Source organism: Sus scrofa, chromosome 3 (genome assembly GCF_054392235.1).
Source record: "Sus scrofa isolate SSC_HxYL_T2T_F1_AM1 chromosome 3, Sscrofa_HxYL_maternal_Yorkshire_Landrace_v2.0, whole genome shotgun sequence".
Lineage (NCBI taxonomy): Eukaryota > Metazoa > Chordata > Mammalia > Artiodactyla > Suidae > Sus > Sus scrofa.
The window spans coordinates 44,072,887-44,092,404 of NC_139385.1; the positions used below are offsets into that span (position 1 = coordinate 44,072,887).

At 55.0% G+C, this 19,518-nt stretch overlaps 2 protein-coding genes across 77 annotated transcripts in view; one reads left to right on the plus strand and one right to left on the minus strand.

The window, feature by feature from the left end:
* The window catches only part of ANKS3 (ankyrin repeat and sterile alpha motif domain containing 3), a 39,312-nt gene that overhangs the window by 743 nt on the left and 19,051 nt on the right, over positions 1 to 19,518 (plus strand). For 10 of the 50 annotated variants that reach the window (XR_014840900.1, XR_014840901.1, XR_014840902.1 and 7 more), the window contains exons 1-4: positions 14,826 to 14,954; positions 18,273 to 18,484; positions 19,072 to 19,270; positions 19,376 to 19,497. Coding sequence is in view for 30 of the 50 variants with exons in the window: in XM_021086673.2 (XP_020942332.1) it covers positions 18,315 to 18,484; positions 19,072 to 19,270; positions 19,376 to 19,497 (491 nt within the window). In the remaining 20 variants the exon portion in view is untranslated. Of the gene's footprint in view, positions 1 to 626; positions 1,742 to 2,180; positions 2,431 to 3,499; positions 3,693 to 3,793; positions 3,835 to 6,588; positions 7,002 to 7,301; positions 7,571 to 8,885; positions 10,122 to 10,336; positions 10,437 to 11,811; positions 11,950 to 13,203; positions 13,383 to 13,585; positions 13,638 to 14,825; positions 14,955 to 15,336; positions 15,448 to 16,533; positions 17,006 to 17,667; positions 18,485 to 19,071; positions 19,271 to 19,375; positions 19,498 to 19,518 lie in introns of those variants that run through there. The other 40 variants (XR_014840891.1, XR_014840892.1, XR_014840893.1 and 37 more) reach the window with 20 other exon arrangements.
* DNAAF8 (dynein axonemal assembly factor 8) lies at positions 1,601 to 14,562 on the minus strand. Of its 27 annotated transcripts, none has more exons than XM_085017744.1 (10): positions 14,486 to 14,562; positions 12,214 to 12,370; positions 11,626 to 11,754; positions 8,389 to 8,886; positions 6,064 to 6,181; positions 4,675 to 4,813; positions 4,358 to 4,432; positions 3,459 to 3,587; positions 3,061 to 3,147; positions 1,601 to 2,317 (listed from the first exon to the last, which is right to left on the minus strand). In XM_085017744.1, the coding sequence occupies exons 2-10, from the start codon at positions 12,334 to 12,336 to the stop codon at positions 2,035 to 2,037; spliced, it is 1,581 nt and encodes a 526-aa protein (XP_084873870.1). In that variant the 5' UTR covers positions 12,337 to 12,370; positions 14,486 to 14,562; the 3' UTR covers positions 1,601 to 2,034. The 27 variants fall into 27 exon arrangements, 21 of the variants coding, with proteins under 21 accessions (XP_084873870.1, XP_013851138.1, XP_084873868.1 ...); XM_013995684.3 differs by having other exon boundaries at positions 6,046 to 6,181; XM_085017742.1 differs by having other exon boundaries at positions 14,382 to 14,562.

A 19,518-nucleotide genomic window follows, 5' to 3' on the forward strand; every position in this document is an offset into this window, starting at 1 on the left:
CTCCCACAGCTCTTCTGTGGTCTCTCCATGTTTGTCTCCTTGCGGGAGGACATGGTCACGGGGTTGAGGGCACCCCCAACCCATCTTAACTACCATCATAGACCTCGTTTCCCAGGACGGCCACCGTCTGAGGTTCTGGCTGTGGATTTGGGGGGTACTTGAGCCCAGTGTGGGGGAAGCCTTGATGGCTGCAGGTGATTATGTACCCACGTCTTCCCTGGGCTTGGGCACCCCCCCACCCCCCGGCCTCGCTGCACTTTCAAAAAGTGGTCTGTGGGGGTTTTCCAGTATCACCTGGTGTCAGTGGGGAGATGGGTGGTTGGGGGTCACCTTGGCAGATCGTGACTGCTCTGTAGGGTGGCTGGGAGCAGTACTTCCCCGAGGCCCCCTCTTCCGGCCTCCCCCCGCCCGTCCCAAGTCTGGGGGTCTGGTGTTGCCACCTTTCCCACGGGGGTGGGCGCCAGGGCCGCCTGTGGTCTGGCCCACGTGGCCGTGTTCTGGGGCAGAGGCCGGCCTGTTTGCCCCTCTGTCTTTCTGAGGGGGATGTGCCTCTCTGACCTGTTCGTCCATTGTCTCAAGAGTGGCTGAGGGGAGCAGTAAGAGTCCTTGTTTGCTTTCGTTTTTAGTGGAAGAAGTCGCGAGCCGCGCTGAAACCAGAGGTTCCAGAATGTCTCATCCAGTCACTCGCTATGTTTCTGCGTTTCCACACAGCCCAGGTTCCAGGCTGCGTGATCTGGTCTCTGTTCCCTTAATAGACGAGATCCGTCCCTCTGGTCTGTGCCCTGTCCTGTGTGTACTCTGGAGAACGGGGCAGTCTGGTTGAGCGGTGGGTTTTTACCTTCTGGGCCAGCTCAGGGGGCACGTGGTGCCCAGCCAGAGGCCTGCAGCCTTAGTGGAAGCCTTTTCATATCTGACTCATAATGAAAATGCCCTTTTTCATCGGGAATGGGGGTTGCTGGCAAGGACCCCGTGACCAGATCACGTGGAGTCTCTGGCCCTGATCTTGGCACCCAGTGGCCGGCTGAGGCCAAGCAAGGCCTGCCTTACCTGGTGCAGGGCTAGATGGGAAGAGGCCCTTGACCACCCTCAGCATGTGGCAGCTGGCAGTGACGCCAGCTAAATGCTGCAACATGTGCCTAAATGCCAGGGACCCTGCCGGGCCCCTGTCCCCATGGCCCGTGGAGGAAGGGCGAGATGCTTGCCCTGCTCCTCCCACAGTGCGGGCGGGGCAGAGGGGCGCTGAGATTCTCAGACCTTGGAAGCAAGTTTGAGAGAGAACAGGGGGGCCACAGATCAGAGCTTCAGCCTGTTGGGAGCAGCTGGGCTGAGAACAGCAGTTGCAAAAGGACTGTGAAAATCAGGGGTCGGAAGATAACGCTGGGAAAGTACTGGCGAGGGAAGTGACAGAGCGTCCTGTCACCTCAGCTCCCGCCGGGTATTTACAATGGCAGGTGCCGCCCCACTGTTCACGGGGACGGCTTCAGGTGTGAGAACGTTCACGTTCTTTCTCTGTTTAAAAGTCAGTCCACCTGTACTTTGGAAGGACTCTAGAACATATAAATGCCCTTGTGTCTTGGTTAAAGAGAAAAAAAAAAGCGAATTTCCATCTACCTTTTTATCAAAAAGTCCCTCGGTCCGTGTGTGTGTGTGTTGTGTTTGTTGAGGAACACAAGGCAGTAAACATCCAGGACCAGGACCCAGAAGATCAAGCTAAGTTCTTCAAGACCTTTTCAACCTTGAGGTAAGTTTTTTAGTTTTAAAAAGGAATGGTGTTTCCTTCTGGTCTCTTTTCAGAGGCCTGGGGCCGCTTGAGCTGTCATGCTCCGTGCAGTTGGTACTGGCGTCTTTGCTCTCAGTGCCTGAAGATGTCTGACTGCGTTCTAACGGGTCTGGTGGCAGGACCACTGCAGGAGGGTCCCTGTGCTGCAGGGGCACATGCAGATGGAGGTGCGAGAGCAGGGGACCCCAGGGCCTCGAGTGTGGATGGAAAGTCAGGCCATTCACTCACCTCCTCAGACCCATTAGCAGAGGCATCTACAGTTGGCCCAGAGCGGGTACCAGATCCTCCCTGGCTGGCCCTGCCCCAAGAGGGTCCCCCAGGGCCCCGAGACTTCCTTCTGGGTGTCTGGCCTGGGTGCTCTGCCTCTCGGCCCAGAGGGTGCAGTGTTGCTTCTCCACAGGGCTGGATCCGGCTGTGTCTCCAGGGCCCTGAGCCTTCTGGTTGCTGGGATCCTTGCCGGCCGGCAGTTGGGGCTCAGCCGTGGCCTTCTGAAATGCCCTGAGCTGCTGGAGAAGCTGACTCTTGCCCGTGCAGTCCCTGCGTCACAGGAGAAGCAGGCTCCATCAATACTTTGCCACCGAAACGGCCGCAAACACTGGAAAGGCTGAGTCTTCTGGAGCGAGTTCCCTGGTTCTCAAGATACTGAATGAGTAAGAAGTGCGGCTTCTCAGCCCTCACTCCGCCCCAGAGCACGTCAGCACGTTAAAGGCTCTGGGTGGCACTTGCTACCCCAAATTTGTCTTCCCTCTCTCCCGTGGCACCTGGTCACATTCCACTGCGGGAGCTGCCTCAGACCCCAGCGTCCCCAGAGGGAGGGTCCGCGGGCTTCGCAGTTCCACAGGGCCAGAGCATGCGATTCAGATTCACCCCATGACCATGGGGTGGCCTCCACACTCAGGCCTGGGCCTCTCCTGAGCTAGATTCTTCACTTAGTTGCCCCGAGCCCTGCTTTTCTGGCCGACAGCCGTGACTCTGTTCCCTCCCAACTCTTCCCTCCGCTTCCCCTGTGATCACCGGCAGAGAGCACATCACCTCGGGGAGATATTTTTCAGAAAGAAAATGTGATCCCCTCTCAAGAGTGAGCCAGGGCGTCCTTGGGGGGTGTCTGGAGGACAGCAAGCCAGGCCAGTCGATGCTGGGCTTCCCTCCCAGACCAGCCCACACCCTCCTGTGCTGGCCCTGTGGGTGCAGGAGGCAGAATGGAAAGCGCCAGTGCTGACTGTGCCAGGCCTGGGTGAGGTCAGCCTCCCAGGTGGTGGGAGCCCCCCCCCCATGGTTACCTGAGCCGCATTGGGCCCTTCGGGTCTCTCTGAGCTGCCGCCTCCTCCTCTTCCTCCTCCTCGCTGTTGGAGGAGCTGGAGCTGGAGCTGGGAGGGGAGGAAAAGTGGGTTTACTGGACCCCCGCCGAAACCAGAGGGCCCCTGGGCTTCCCACAAGTGGTGGAGGGATGCAGCCAGGGGCACGTACCCCCACCCCGACCCCCACCTCCTCGCTCCTTGCGGGGGGCGCCTGCTGCTGAACCCAGTGTGACTGTGGGCTGGGCTCAGTTCCCAGAGAAAGCGCTTCTCAAGTGAGCAGTGCTCCCGGGACCTGTCTGTCCAAGGGCCCTTCCCTCCGGAGGCCAGCATGACAGCTCAGAGCAGTCGGGTTGCTGTAGGGCTGTCACGGCTCCCTGTACCTGTCCAGTGACCCCTGGTCTGATGGCTTCGTTGGCCGCAGGTCAATGAAGATGCTGGGGGGCTCGGCTGGCCCCCTCAGCCGCATGTTCTCGGCCAGCGTCTGGAAGCCCAGCTCCCTGGAAATGCACCTGGGGTGAAAGGGGCCAGGTGGCTGTGTCACCTTCCAGTGATTGCTGTGTGACTGGTGCTGGGCTTGGCTGCCATTGGCTGGTCACCCCATGCAGGACACAGAGGCAAGTCCTGAGAACAATCCTCAAGATGTGGGCCAGGGCTGGCGGGTGGAACTTCCTGTCTGCCTTTTCCGGGGTGGCCACAAGTAGCTCCTTACGTTTACTTTTTTTTTTTTTTTTTTTTTGTCTTTTGAGGGTCACACCTGCGGCATAAGGAGGTTCCCAGGCCAGGGGTTGAATTGGAGATGTAGCTGCCAGCCTATGCCAGAGCCACAGCAACTCAGGATCCAAGCTGTGTCTGCGACCTACACCACAGCTCACAGTAACGCTGGATCCTAACCCACTGAGCGAGGCCAGGGATCAAACCTGCAACTTCCTGGTTCCTTGTTGGATTCGTTTCCGCTGCACCACGACAGGAACTCCACATTTACATTTAAGCTCATTGAAATCAAACTAGAAATTTGGTTTCTCAGCTGCACTGGCCACATGTGGCCGGTGGCCCCTGACTAGACAGTACAGGTCTAGATCTTTCTACCGTGCACCTGAGTTGTCAAGGACAGAAGCCCATTCCAGCCAGCTCAGGCAAGAAGGGCAGTTACTGGCTCTCAGATTCCTCAAGAGGGCGGGACTAGCAGAGTGAGAGAGTTGGGATGCAGCTGGGCCTTGAGGGACCCCCGGGCCCTGACTCCACCTCTGCCCACCCCACCCCCAGCTTCAGCCTTTCTCACCGCAGCTGGCCTAGCTGGAGCCAGACAGGCAGGGTTCTCCTCCAGGGAGGCCATGTGGACCGTGAAGGGGTTCTCCTGGGGTGGGGAAAGAGCAGCTGCTTTGGGGCTTGAGTCCCAGCTCTGCCACTTAGGTCCTAGACAAGTCAACTTCTCTGAGCCTCAGTTTCCTCATCTATAAGATGGGGGGACTAGTAACTGATCACACTCTGAGGATGAAGGAAATGCACATCCAGTGCCTCAGCCATAGTAGGCCCTATAAATGCTGAGAGAAGCCATTTCTAGAGGGGACAGGGGCCGTGGCTAGTGGCAAGCCCCACCTGCTTCCAGCCTCCTGCTGCTTGTCCTGGGGCGTGTCAGCAGGTGCCCTCCGGGCAGAAGGAGAAGCTCTGGACTGCCTGGCACACAGGAGGACGAGCCGTTCCATGAGCCTGTCCTGTGTGCTCGGCTCCGCGTGGTCTGTGGGGAGGGGAGGCAGCTTAGTGGGGACACAGCCCCCTTTGACTCCTGGGCTGTGGGGATAAAAGCAAGAGGGTCATCCTTTATAGATTTTTTCCACGTATCCTGTGTCTTTCTAGGTTCAGACAGACGGACAGAACCCCCTCACCTCACGCAGAGAATCATGTGGTTGACTGATTAGCTTGTCCCCTACTGAACACCCAGTGTGGGTTGTTTGCACTTTTTCACAAGTTTGGACAGTGCTGCGATGAACATCCGTGATCCACCTGGGTGAGGGTGTGTTTAGGACACACTTTAGAAGTGGAATAGCTTGATCTAAGTCTTATGCGCCTTTAAATGGAGAACAGGTTTTGCCACATTGCATGCCAAAAATGGGGGTACCAGCTGCAGTCCCCCAACCCTGCCCCACTGTCAGGAGGGTGAGAGTCTCCTTATCCTGCTCTAAGGGGTTAAATTATAAGCAAAACCCTGTTTAGAACAGCACCAGGGCTGTCAGCCACAGAGGAGGCCTAAAGCCCCCATCTCCTTCACCTCAGACCTGCCTCCACTGGCCTTTGTGGGCCCAAGTGGCCTGGAGGGGATGGGGCTTTCTTACAAAACTGCCCAGAGTCAGGCGCAAGCGCAATGAGAAACAAGTCCCTGGTTTCCTTTGGTAAAGGGGGAGGCCGAGGAAGCAGGACTGTGTTTAGGAGCTGGCTGAAGGGGCACAAAATGCAGGATGACTCTGCTCCCAGACATAAAGAGAAGAAGGTCTGCGGGGGAAGGAGGAGGAAATGGCATGGGTTGAGGGCAGGGGCCATGTCTGAAGGGCTCCACTGTATCTCCAAGGCCTGGTCCATCCTGGCATCTAGCTGGCAGTCATGGGTATAATGGATGGTCGGACGAGGGAGTTGGTTTGTGGATGGATGGACAGATGGATGGTTGGTTGGATGGATGGATGGATGAGGGAGTCAGTGAGTGGATGGATGAGGGAGTCAGTGAGTGGATGGATGGAGGGATGGATGAGGGAGTCAGTGAGTGGATGGATGGAGGGATGGATGAGGGAGTCGGTGAGTGGATGGATGAGTAAGTCAGTGGGTGGATGGATGGATGGATGGACTCTTGCATCCTGGGTTGTAGGAGAGTGAGAGCCAAGCAGCAGAGAAGATGTGGCAAGCTGCTGGGCTGACTGGGCCCAGTCCACAGCCCTATTTTACTGGGAGGCCTGGAAGGAGCTGTTTGTGGGGATGCACCTGGGTTCAAAGTCAGACCTTGGCCCTCGAGGTGGTCAGCTGCCCAGCATGTGGCTCCAGGAGTGCCATCTCCCTGGTCATCTTCTCGCCCCGTCAGACTCTGAAGGACTTGATCCAAATCCCACTCTTCAAGTTGCTGAAATTGTTCAAAGTGGTGATTATGAGGCTTCTGGATCCTGTTGGATTTCACAGCTGCCTTGACCCACGGAGGCTGTCCTGGGGTGTCTGGGGCAGAAACCAGGACTGAGGCTCTGTGAAGGGTGCAGCCTGCCTTTCTTGCCCCCTTCCTGCACTACCTTTGGGCAACACTGGTTTCTGGCACAAAGACACTGTTTAGCTTGGAGGAAACCAGTGTGATTTGAAAACTACTTAGTTCATACAGGTTTAGAGTGTTAGGATTTAAAACGTTTTGCTCGATTAAGAAACAGGTTTTTGGAGTTCCCATTGTGGCTCAGTGGGTTAAGAACCCAACTAGTGTCCGTGAGGATGTGGGTTGCATCCCTGGCCTCACTCAGTGGGTTAAGGATCCAGCGTTGCTGTGAGCTGTGTACAGACGCAGCTTGGATCTGGTGTTGCTGTGGTTGTGGTGTTGGCCAGTGGCTGCTGCTTCGATTCGACCCCCAGCCTGGGCATCTCCGTATGCCTGGGGTGTGGTGGTAAAAAAAGCGAAGAAAGGGAGGGAGGGAGGAAGGAGGAAAGAAAGATGAAAGAAAGAAGCGGGTTGTTCTAGGCAGGTGTCAGGACTTGAGGGCCTGGGAGAGTGTGGTGGGGGCATGGGTGTGATGCGAGGGCAGGCATTAATCAGGAATTAGTGTGTCTTAGGTACAGCCTTGCAGCTCCCGGTAGCTCCATAGAAGAGTGAAAATAAAGGGGTTCGAGGGCAGCCTGGAACTGATAGAATGGAATCGGTGAAAACGACTCTCATGTGCACCCTGATGCTGGTTGTCTCCAAGTAGGTAAGAAAATTGTGACATTTGAATGTCATGTGGGAGCACCTTCGAAGGAGCCCACATCTCTAGGGTACACTTTTGTAAAACTGAGACGTGAAGGCTTTTCTCTTCCGTCCGGTGGAGTAGACAACTCCCCGAGGCAGGTTCCGCTGCCCTGGAGGCACTGACTGACCAGGTGCATTTAGGGCAGCACTTTTCATCCCCGCAGTCCTTCCCCCCCCACCTTACAAAATCCATTTCTCATCATCTCTTTGAACCGCCTTTGTCATCTTGCTGGCTTTGCTGATAGCTAAATTGCATTAACAGGGGCTCGCCATTTGTATGAGAGCGAGGACGAGGACGTGAACATTTTGCGACTTCGCTTTATCAAAGCCTGTTCTCTATCTCGTAAGTCTTGGTGATCATGCTTGGGTTTTTTTTTTTTTTTCCTTTCTTTTTTTTAAGGAGGCTGGGGAGGAGTTCCCATCGTGGCTCAGTGGTTAGCAAACCCGACTAGCATCCATGAGGACGTGGATTTGATCCCTAACCTCGCTCAGCGGGTTAAGGATCTGGCATTGCTGTGAGCTGCAGTGTAGGTCACAGGCACGGCTCGGATCCCGAGTTGCTGTGGCTGCAGCACAGGCTGGTGACTTTAGCTCCCATTCGACCCCTAGCCTGGGAACCTCCATATGCCTCAGGTGCGGCCCTAAAAAGACAAAAGACAAAAAAAATAAGTAAAAGGCTGGGGGGGTCCTACTGTGGTACAGTGTGTTAAGAACCCAACTGCAATGGCTCCGCTCACTGCAGAGGTGCAGGTTTGTGGCAGCATTGCCCCACCTGCAACCCAGCTTCAGTCTCTGGCCTGAGAACTTCCATACGCCACAGGTGTGGCCAAAAAAAGAAAAAAGAAGCAACAGCCTGGGGTCTCCTTGCTCTTCTCTTGGTCTCTCTGACTCTCCTGAGGAAGGCCTGTCTGCCGGTGCTGGGATGACACCCCGAGATTGGTAGGACCGCCTGCCTGGTGGTGGGCCTGGTGCCGTGGGCCTAAGGTCGCTGTCATGGACTGAATGTCTGTCCTAGAATCCGTGTGTTGAAATCCTAGCCCCCATGTGACAGCATTTGGAGGTGATTAGACCATGAAGGTGGAGGCTTCATGCTTGGGATTTGTGCCCTCAGAAAGGAAACCCCAGGGAGCTCCCACACCCTTCCAGAGGAACCGGGAAGCATGTTCTCAGCAGACACTGGACACAATGGAGCGGTGACTTCCAGCCTCCAGACCGTGAGAAAGGAATTGCTGTTGTTTAAGCCCCCAGGCTACACCTCTTTGCTACCAAGGCAGGCAGAGTGGGCCGGCCCTCGGCTTGGCCTGGGGAGGACCAATGCCCCAGGAGGCCTGGGCCCGGGGGACACCTACCTGGAGGGAGCGCATGGGCAGTCCCCGCTGGGGCCCCTCTGGTGGCTTTTCTGCAGTGTCACGGGGCGTTTCCTCCACTGGACTTGGGTCCTGGCAGGCCGGGTGCCGGGCGCTCCTGGTGACCTTGTGGAGTATGTCCCTCTCGATCATCTTCCTTCTCTCCCTCCGGAGGCTCCTGTGGTTCGTGGAGTCGGAGCCTGCCGGGGCCCCTGAGGCAGCGCCCGGGCCCTCTGTCTGCAGGGCTGCTTCCCCAGGGGGGAGGGTGGCCTGACCCTGTGGCCCCTGGCTGCCACTCTGGGATGCGCTGGTGTTGAAGGACTTGCCCCCCTCGTCTTCCTGCCACGCGGCGGCCTCCACGGGCATCCTGAGGTGGGAGCTGCTCTGGCCACAGCTCTGCAGAGGTCCCCCGGGGGCCCTTCCTTCCAGGGAGGCCGACTCCCGGAGCCTCGGGCTATAGTCCCTCCAAGGTTCTGGGGTGGGCTCCACGTGCACCGCTGGCTGTGGGAAACAGACGAATCTGGTGAGCACCTCAAATCACCTCGGCGAGTTCTGGTGTGTGGGAAGATGTGTATAGACTGTAGAATCTGCCATCTTAGCCATTCTTTTATTTCAGGACTGCACCCGCAGCTTACGGAGGTTCCCAGGCTAGGGGTCCAGTCAGAGCTGTAGCTTCTGGCCTATGCCACAGCCACAGCCAGGGGGGGTCCAAGCCACGTCTGCGACCTACACTACAGCTCACAGCAATGCTGGATCCTTAACCCACTGAACAATGCCAGGGATCGAACCTGCATCCTTATGGATGCTAGTCAGATGTGTTAACCGCTGAGCTGTGGCGGGAACTCCCACCTTAACCATCCTTATAGGAACAGTTCAGTGGTATTGACTGTATTCACAGCCTTGTGTGATACTCATCACTGCCTGTCTCTCTTACAAAGCGTCTTCTTCACGCTGAACAGAAGCTCCCACCCCTCTCCCGGCCCCTAGTGAACGCTCATCTACTATTTGTCTCTGTGCATTTGCCTGTTCTGGATATTTCATAAAAGTGCAACCACACAGCATTGTTCCTTCCATGCCCTTCCGCTCATGTTTCCAAGGTCCCCCCATGTTGTGGCATGTGTCACAACTGCCTTCCTTTTCATGGATGCATAATATTCCTTTGTATGGATGGCCCTCATTGTGTTGATCCATTTTGTCTGTTGATGGACACTTGGGTTTTTCTCACCTTTTGGCCTTTATGCACAGGCACACAGCCCTGGCAGTTCTCCTGTTCGGGGTTATTTCAGATCTATTTCTAGGCATGGCTGAGGGAGTTGGTGAGTTCTGCCCTGGCTCTGTAAGGTGACCCTGTGTCAGAACGTGTACTTGAAACTATAGAAGCTCGGCATGTATGGGGCTCCGAGGTGGCCTCTGACAGCATCAGGCCCCTCATTAAAACGCCTGCCCGAGAGGCTCACTGCTGCCGTGAGAATTTACTCTGTTTTTGGCAACTCCCAATGAGAAGCCCCTGACCTCCCTTTCTTAGGCCATTTACTAGAAAGGGCTTATAATTCTGAATATGTGCCTATTAGACCCCAGAAGCATCTCTCACAGACCTGAGAGCTGGGCCTTTGAAATGTACTCATCGGGAGCGACCAGGGCCTCTGCCTCCCTTCTCTGTGGGAGGATAGACTCCAGCTTCCACACCTGCCAGCGAGTAGTCACACCTGGGAATCGCCTCTTCCCTGACACCTGCGGTTTGTGGTTTCTCACTTTTATGCCTCTACGGAGCCCCCCTCGCCCCCTCCCTCACTCTCCCTTTGAACACCCCGTCACCCTCTGCACATCAGATGGAGCTCAGCTCTGCCCTGCTGTCCGTGGTTACCCAATAAAATCACCTTCCACTGCTTTAACTAACCCATTCCCCTAGTCACTGAGTGATAACGAGTCATAATGTTTATAATTGGGCTAGGTTTCTTCTGGAGCCAAGACACATCAAGAGCCCAGCAGACATGTGAGAGGCTTGCCAGTGATGAAACGCCATTGATGGGTTCTGGTCATAGAGCCAGCAGGTGACTTTAAGCATCAAACCGTTAATTTTACTTTTTTTTTTTTTTTTGGTCTTTTTAGGGCCACACACACGGCACATGGAGGTTCCCAGGCTAGGGGTCAAATCAGAGTTGTAGTCACCTGCCTACACCACAGCCACAGCAACGCCAGATCTGAGTCGTGTCTGCGACCCACACCACAGCTCACGGCAATGCTGGATCCTTAACTCATTGAGCAAGGCCAGGGATTGGACCTGCGTCCTCATGACTACCAGTCATGTTTGTTTCCTCTGAGCCATGACGGGAACTCCATGCCATTAATTTTATTAAAAATTTTTTTTTTTTTTTTTTTGCTTTTTAGGGCCACACCTGCGGCATATGGAGGTTCCCATGCTAGGGGTCTAATTGGAGCTACAGCTGCTGGCTTACACCATAGCCACCAGCAACTCGGGATCCAAGCTGTGTCTGCAGCCTACACCATGGCTCACATCAACGCCAGATCCTTAACCCGCTGAGCGATGCCAAGGATTGAACCCTCAACTCATGGTTCCTAGTCAGATTTGTTTCTGCTGTGCCACAATGGGAACTCCCCCATGCCATTAATTTTAGATAAGAGCTCTTGGTCTTACCTGGTGCCCTGGGAAATAGGGAGACAAGAAGATGGAAAATTCACTCCATCTGGCACTGACTGCAGCTACAATGCACAGAGTTTTCTGTTTCTTGAGTTCATCTCACCTCCCTAGCCAGGGACACTGCTCATCTCTGAATCCCCACTGTTGCCCTGATACAATCAACAGGTATTTAGGGAGCTCAGGATCTTAGGAGGATCCTGAAGCTAGCTGGGTTAAGGGAGGTGTTTATGCCAACAAATTGTGACAGTGGTCAGACAGCCCAGGTAGAAACTAGGACAGCTGGTAGGAGTGAGTGAGTGTGTGTGTTTGTGTGTATGGAGGGACCACCAAGGCGAAGAGTAGGTGGCAAAACAGGATAGAAATCAAGGCCTCACCCCAGCCTATGAGAGTGTGCTGTGTACAAGGTCATTAGATGCTTGGTGTCCGAACTCCTTGGGCTGTGCCTAGAAAAAGGCCTGGGCGTGCAGAGATGCGAGACCTCTTTAGACCCACAGTGCTGTCTGAGCATCATGGACACCCACACCCTATTCTGCTGGAAGGGTCCTGGCTTCAAGGACCCCTGGAGCCCGCATTGCACAGACCTCAGGAGGAAACCCAGAGGGAGTGACCCAGGGCCCAGCACAGTCTTCAGCCAGTTCCTCTGACAAGTCTGGAATCAGGGTGGTTTGATCTCGCTGGAAGATGAACAGCTCCTCTTCCTCGCAGTCTGACTGTGGACAAATGAGAGGGCTTTGGATTACATGGCAGCGGCAGCGCAGCAGACAGAGCCAGGAGGGCCTCGGCTTCCCCGCACCCCCACCACCCTGCCCTGCAGCTGGGGAGACCAGTTTTCTTCCAAAGGGCCTTGCTTTGGCTGGTTCCTGCCGCTGACTTAGGATGAGGCTCAGCAGCACCATCTGGTGGAGGTGAGACCCAGGGGTCCCCGTTCTGCACATACCTGTCACCCCTAAGACCTAGGGGACAACAGTTGCTTAGTTTATGCCTGGCACTGAATGAGCAGGGCAGTGAGGATGACTGAAAGAGCAGACTCTTCCCATCCCCTCCTACGACAGGGAGCCCTGGGGCTTTACTTATGTGACATTGAGCCAACAAGCTCCAAAGCTGTCCTTGGTCAGCCTGGACAGTGCAGTGGGGGCCTAGGAAGACCTAGGAAGAAGGCAGTTGCCTACCAAGGATGAATCAGAGTCCAGAGACGGGAGCTGCTCCCTGACGGCCTCCAGGATGGCATCCCAGGGGGAGGGCGATAGGGGTCCCACGTCTTTGTTGTGGAATGCCATGGGGGCCGGGCCCATGGGATGCTTCGCAGCACGCTGTCATCCAAGGAGCCTTCCGTAGGACAAGGGAATGAGGCGAGAGGACAAAGTGTCAAAAGCTCAGGGGGCTGCCTTTTCAAAGCATATGCCACCCCTCGGGGGATGAAAACAGGTTGGCAGACCTCCCACCCCATCTCCTTTCTGGTCTGCAGGTTTCTGTTGCTGAGTGCCAGGCACTGTGCCTGCCATGCTTTGTGAGTGCATGTGTGTGTGTAGTGTAGTATGGCACCTGCAGATGTATATGATGATGTGTGATAATATATAGATATATGCATTGATGTGTAATGATATGTAATATGTACTTGATATGTAGATATATGGACATGATATACAGAATGATACATGTGATGATGTATAGATATGTGTAAACTATATATATCCCATATAACAAAGACACTATTATTGTCTACATTTTATAGGCTCAGAGAGGTTATATTATTAGTAAAAGCAAAAACAGAATTTGTGGAGTTCCTATTGTGGCTAAGCGTGTTAAGAACCTGAGTAGTATCCATGAACCTCACTCGGTTAAAGATCTGGTGTTGCCGTGAGCTATAGGTCGCAGATGCAGCTCAGATCCCACACTGTTGTGGCTGTGGTGTAAACCAGAAGCTGTATCTCTGATTCAACCCCTACCTAGCCTGGGAACCTCCATATGCTGCAGCTGTGGCCCTAAAAACAGAATTTGTATCCAAGTCAGAGGGTATTTCAAGCTCAACCGCCCTTTACTGCTGCCTTACAAAGGAACAGACTAGAGACACTTTGGAGTCCCCAAGACACTTTTTGGGGGGGGGGAGTTGACACTCAGTTTAACTCCTTATACAACCCCCCCTTTTTCTTTAATCCCAGAGTCTAACAGGAGAAGGCCCAGTCTCTCAGGATCAAGGGGGCTTTGAGATGTGGCATGATGGTTCTTCAGAGCCAGCGTCTGGAGAGTACTTGCAGCCTGAGAGGCCTCTGTAACTATGCAGTGGGAAAAGAACACTCCTGCCCCAGCAATGGCCCCCAACAGGGAAGAAGCAGGAGAGGTGAGTGGGGGTGTCTTGCTCTTTCTGCGTTCACAGGAGCGGGGGCAGGAGCTTGGTGCACTCTGACCTGGGAAGAGCAGAGTGAGGATGCATCTGGTAGATAGATCACGGGGTGTTCTCTGGCTGGGGGAGCAGATCAGAGGGCAACAAAATCACCTGGGTGAGAGGGACTACCAGAGGTGACTACTACTGCTGTTCCCCAGGAGGATAAAGCACTAGGGGAGGAAAAGGCATTGCAGCCTGCGGGAAGAGCAGGTAAGAGCTCAGAGGAGTGAAAATTGCCAACAAGTTGGGGGAGGAAGGTTTCAGTTACTGGAAAATGACGTGCAAACGGACCAGATCGGAAGGGTCCTGAACGCCAGGGGGAGGAGCTCCGCTCACCCAGCTGGTAAGGATTACGTCAAAACACTACGCGAAATAGCAGATCCAGTCCGGGGGAATCCTGACTGCCTCTGCGTCCGTTTCTTGGCGGCGGCCCGTTAGCCCCGCCCCAAACCCCACCCCTTCCCACTGCCTGGGGCTAGTTGTTATGACAACTAGACGCCAACGTCCTCCTAGGTCGGGTTTTTAAATTTTATTTTTTTTTATTTTTTTTATTTTTTTGGTCTTTGTGCTATTTCGTGGGCCACTCTCGCGGCATATGGAGGTTCCCAGGCTAGGGGTCGAATCGGAGCTATAGCTGCCAGCCTACGCCAGAGCCACAGCAACGCAGGATCCGAGCCGTGTCTGCGACCTACACCACAGCTCACGGCAACGCCAGATCGTTAACCCACTGAGCAAGGGCAGGGATCGAACCCGCAACCTCATGGTTCCTAGTCGGATTCGTTAACCACTGCGCCACGACGGGAACTCCGAGTTTTTAAATTTTAAAGCTCGGAAACCTGAAAACCTTTCTCGCGTCCTCCCACCGACTCCCAGCCCCTCTTTCTCGCCCGCTCCGTCCAACTCTCAACATTTATCTCTGCAGCTGCGGTAGGCCCGAGGCCACTCACCACCGACCTAAGCCTCAGCCTCCCCTCCCAGCGCAGTCGCAACAGGGCTATAAACAGCCTCGATCGCAGCCCTCCTGTCTTATTCTCCCCCTCGGATCGCAGGGCAATTACAGGGGCTTTCGCCGCCTTCGTATCTCCGCTCAGCAGTCTTACGTTACTGGACTGCCAACCGTTTCCCAACCTCCCCCGCTCCTCCTCCGGGACTTGGCGCGTCCTGCCTATCCTGAAACAAGATTGGTTCTCCTGGCCAGTGGGGGGGCGGGGCAAGGCTACTCCCCCCTGATCATTGGCTGCCCCTGGCGTCACACAATGAGCTGGGCGAGCTGACCGGAAGGTCCGGGAGCGGGAATGACGAACTCCACAGCCCCTGGAACTCCCCCGCAGACCCGCGAGCGTCCCGGCGTGCTCCGCGCCTCCCGCAACCACTTCCGGGGCGGGAGCAGGGCGGCGGGATTTGGAGGCTGTGGCGGCGGCCCGCGTGGAGGGTTCCTCCGGCGGGCGCAGCTGGGGAAGCGCCGCGGCGAGCGGACGCGGGTTGGCGGCAGCCCCAGGACGGCCCAGGGCCCGAGGCCCAGAGCAGGTAGGTTCCGCGGCGGCCCTGCCCTGCCTGGTGCCCGCACCTGCTGCCCACCCGCGGGGCGTCCCAGCGGTGTGGCTGGCTCGCTGCAGGAGTTTCAGACTCTGAGCTTCCGCTTTGCAGCTGGAGAACGGGGAGGATAAAGCCAAGTGCCGAGTAGGGTTTCTGGGAGGAGGCGCCAAGGGATGTCAGTGCTGTAGATGCTCCGGTTATTCCCTAGGTTCCTTCCCCAGGGTCTGAGAACGAGATTGGATACCCGGCCCCGCGGAGGACCTATGCCCCGGGGCGGGACCGGGTGCCCTCGGGCTTTTCCAGAACTCCTCCCTGCGAGCGTGACAGTTATCACCAGCGTCATTTTGTTGTTGATTTTTTTTGCTTATTTCAGAAGTAACGGATATTGGAGTTCCCGCTGTGGCGCAGTGCGTTGAAGGATCCCGCGTTGCCACAGCTGCGTCTGGGATTCAGTCACTGGGCCGGGAACGTCCATATGCCGCAGGTGCGGCCGTAAAATTAAAAACAAACAAACAAACATAATTTAGCATTTTGCAGGATGGATAGGACACAAAGGTAGAACGAGAATTAAAATGTAGTATTTACAGTGCTACTTCCTTCAAATTAGTTTTGGAAGCGATGTGTAGATTTTCTTCAAGTATACCGTGGTACATGCTTGAATATAATTTTGTTCATAACCAATACCCCATCATTGTAGAGCAGCTGGCGTGTGGCAGGGTGAGAAAGGAAGTAGTAGTAGCTTTATGCTCTCTTAGCCTCCCAGTTCTCCCTCCTCGGGCTCCTTGAGTGGGGGTCTGGTTCTCATTGCCTCTTAGCGATGGGAAAGGTGTCAGACAGGTGAGTCTCCAATAAAACCTGGGTCTCACCCTGGAAGGCGTATGCAGAGTAGAAGAGACACACCCAAAGAAGGTTTGAGGGATCCAGTGAAAGGAGAACTGAACTGATGCTCAGCTTTGGATCCTTATCCAGGCTCTGTGGCCAGGACTGTTCAGGTTGGGGGTTCCCACCTGCAGAGCGAGAGAGCTGGTTGCTCTCTCGCCCACCGGTGTGGTGTGGAGGATCCAGGAAGCAGGCTTTGCTCTGAACTTGATTACACATACTCTGGCCAAGGGCTGCCGGACTGTTCCCCTAGCTGGTGGCTTGTTTGTTATTTGGCCATCTTGGCTGTCCCCTCGTGCTTGGAAGCATTCTTTAGTAGTGACAGAGGTGCTCATGGCGCCTGTGCACCTGTACTTTCGGGTCCCCTGAACTGGAAGGGGTTTTCTTTTTTTTCCTTCTCTTCCTTTTCCACACTTTTGTCCTTGTTCTTCCCTCCACCCAGAAGAGAAAAGGAGACAGATGTCTCTCCGGGGATAAGAGTTCTACTAGGAAGCTGATGACGTGGGTTTGATGAGTTAGGATTCCTCGAAGTCTTCATCCTGGTGTCCCATCTCGGGGAAGGTGTCACCCCACACATTTACTAGTCTAGCCCGTCCCCGTCATCTCTCCCAGTTTCAAGGGAATGCTGGTGGATTCCTAGTCAGTTGGCCTTTCCTATACACCAGTCCCATCCTGGTTTCTGTCCTGGGGCTTTTTTTTTTTTTTTTTCAAAATTTGTTTTAAAAATTTATGCACCGTAAATTCACTCATTTTGGTGTTGAGGTCTGTGAGTTTTGATAAACGTGTAGTCATGAGTTCACCAGTCAGGATGTAGGAGAAGTCTACCACCCCCAGGTTCCCTCTTGCTCTCCCTATGTGCCACCCTGACCCCTAACCCTGATTACCACTGATCAGTCCTCCAACCTTTTAGTTTTATCTTTTCGAAAGTCCTGTAAATGGGATCATTACAGGAAGCAGTGTTTTGAATCTGGCATCCACTTAGCCTAATGTGTTTGAAATTCGTTCATGTGTTGTTTACATCAAAACTGTTCACTGCTGCTGCTTGTGGTGGAGTGGCATTCCCTTGTATGGATGTGCCCCTGTTTGTTTATCCATTGTTCCATGTGGGTTTTTGTTGTTGTTGTTGGTTTTTTTTTTTGTCTTTTTTTAGGGCTGCACCCGAAGCATATGGAAGTTCCTAGGCTTGGGGTCAAATCAGAGCTGAAGCCGCCAGCCTACACCACAGCAACACCAGATCTGAGCCTGGTCTGTGACCTACACCATAGCTCATGGCAATGCCGGATCCTGAACCCACTCAGCCAGGCCGGGGATTGAACCTGCATCCTCATGAATACTAGTCGGGTTCGTTAACTGCTGAGCCACGACGGGAATTCCCCATCCACGTGTTTTTTTTTTTTTTTTTTTTTTTGTCTTTTGTCTTTTTGTCTTTTGTTGTTGTTGTTGCTATTTCTTGGGCCGCTCCCGCGGCATATGGAGGTTCCCAGGCTAGGGGTTGAATCGGAGCTGTAGCCACCGGCCTACGCCAGAGGCACAGCAACGCAGGATCCGAGCAGCGTCTGCAACCTACACCGCAGCTCGCAGCAACGCCGGATCGTTAACCCACTGAGCAAGGGCAGGGACCGAACCCGCAACCTCATGGTTCCTAGTCGGATTCGTTAACCACTGCGCCACGACGGGAACTCCTCCACGTGTTTTTAACTGCAGTCCTTTGAGATAGTATGTCCCCTTTAGACAGAAACTGGGAGTTGGAGCTAAGTGGCAGAGATTTTTTTTTTTTTTTTCTTTTTTTTTGGTCTTTTTGCCATTTCTTGGGCCACTCCCGCAGCATATGGAGGTTCCCAGGCTAGGGGTCGAATCGGAGCTGTAGCTGCCAGCCTACGCCAGAGCCACAGCAACTCGGGATCCGAGCCGCGTCTGCAATCTACACCACGGCTCACGGCAACACCGGATCGTTAACCCACTGAGCAAGGGCAGGGACCGAACCCGCAACCTCATGGTTCCTAGTTGGATTCGTTAACCACTGCCCCACGACGGGAACTCCTGAGATCATTTTTGATCAAATTCCAAGTCCAGGGTCTCTCCCACTGACCCTGAGAGCTGATTTGGTCCACTGACCCAATTACCCTATCTCTGGTGCCCATCTGAGAGGCGATTGGGCTCCTTGAGTTCCTGGGGGATTCCCTTTCTAGAATGTGGGGCCTAGGGCATCATGAAGGAAAATACACACCACAGCTGATGACTCAGGATAGTGCTCCTCTTTTCCTGTCCAGCAGCAAGCTCACCAGTGTGAGCACGATGGAGCTGCCCACACCGTGCGCTCGTTAATGAAGTTGTCTGGTCAGCCCCAGGAGTCAGGGCATTGGGCAGCAGTCGGCCAGGGCAGTGAAGGTGGGCAGGGGTGTGACCATCCCCTCTCACTTCCCAAAACAGCCAGGAAGGAAAGGCCTCACCAGCCCTACCTCCGCTGCGGCGATGTCGGAGCTCAGCGATGAAGCCAGCGAACCGGAGCTCCTGAACCGCAGCCTGTCCATGTGGCACGGGCTGGGCGCGCAGGTCAGCCGGGAGGAGCTGGCCGTCCCCCTGGACCTCCACACAGCCGCTTCCGTCGGCCAGTATGAAGTGGTGAAGGAATGCGTGCAGCGGTAAGACAGCTCGAGCAGCCTTCCTCCCCTGTGGAGTTGGGAGCTCCCGACCAGGTCCAGGCCATCAGGGGCTCGCGGGGCCTTGCCCACCGCTCTAGCCATGTAGCACGTGGCTGGCGTGGCCTTCGCTCCTCTCAGTGAGGGTTTATGCTGGGCGCCAGTGAGGAAGGCCGTTCGGAGTCCGAGGAAGAAAAAGACAGCTTAAATTTTATTTCATCGGCTTCGAGACTTTTCATTTTAGGCTTACTTTAACCAGAGTAGTTTTAAGGTTTTCAGTGATTGCAAAAATGCTCAAACAAAACAGAAGTAAAGATGGAGAGCAGTGCCGTATGACCCGCCTTCCCCAGGAGGTTCACTTCAATCCTGTTGGCCTCCTCTCCCCTCTCGCCCTTGCCGCAGAGGGAGGGGGTGACCCCCCCGGGAGCATGGCAGAGGCAGGTGGACGGCGAGCATAGCCATCCTTCTCCATGACGTCCAGGGCGGCAGACAGCTTTGCTTCTTGTCAGCATTTCCCACCCGCTCTCTTGGCCTGGCCTCGCCACCAGCTTTGCTCGGCCCCAGGTGGGGGATGGCTCTTGTTTGTCTAGGAGAGAGTTAGATTTGAATAAGAAGAATGGTGGTGGCTGGACCCCGCTGATGTACGCCTCCTACATCGGACATGACACCATTGTGCACCTGCTGCTCGAGGCGGGCGTGAGTGTGAACGTGCCGACCCCGGAAGGGCAGACCCCGCTGATGCTGGCTTCCAGCTGCGGCAACGAGAGCATTGCCTATTTTCTTCTCCAGGTGGGCGGGCCGCTCTGCAGAGCCGGGAGCGTTTGGGTCCTTACAGCGAGGTGGCCCCATGCAGAGGAGTGGCCGCCCTGATGAGCGTTCTGTGTTCTCTTGAAGCAAGGTGCTGAGTTAGAGATGAAGGACATTCAAGGCTGGACTGCCCTCTTCCACTGCACCAGTGCTGGCCACCAGCAGATGGTCAAGTTCCTTCTGGATAGCGGAGCCAACGCCAACGTGAGGTGATCAGCAGTCTTAAGTAG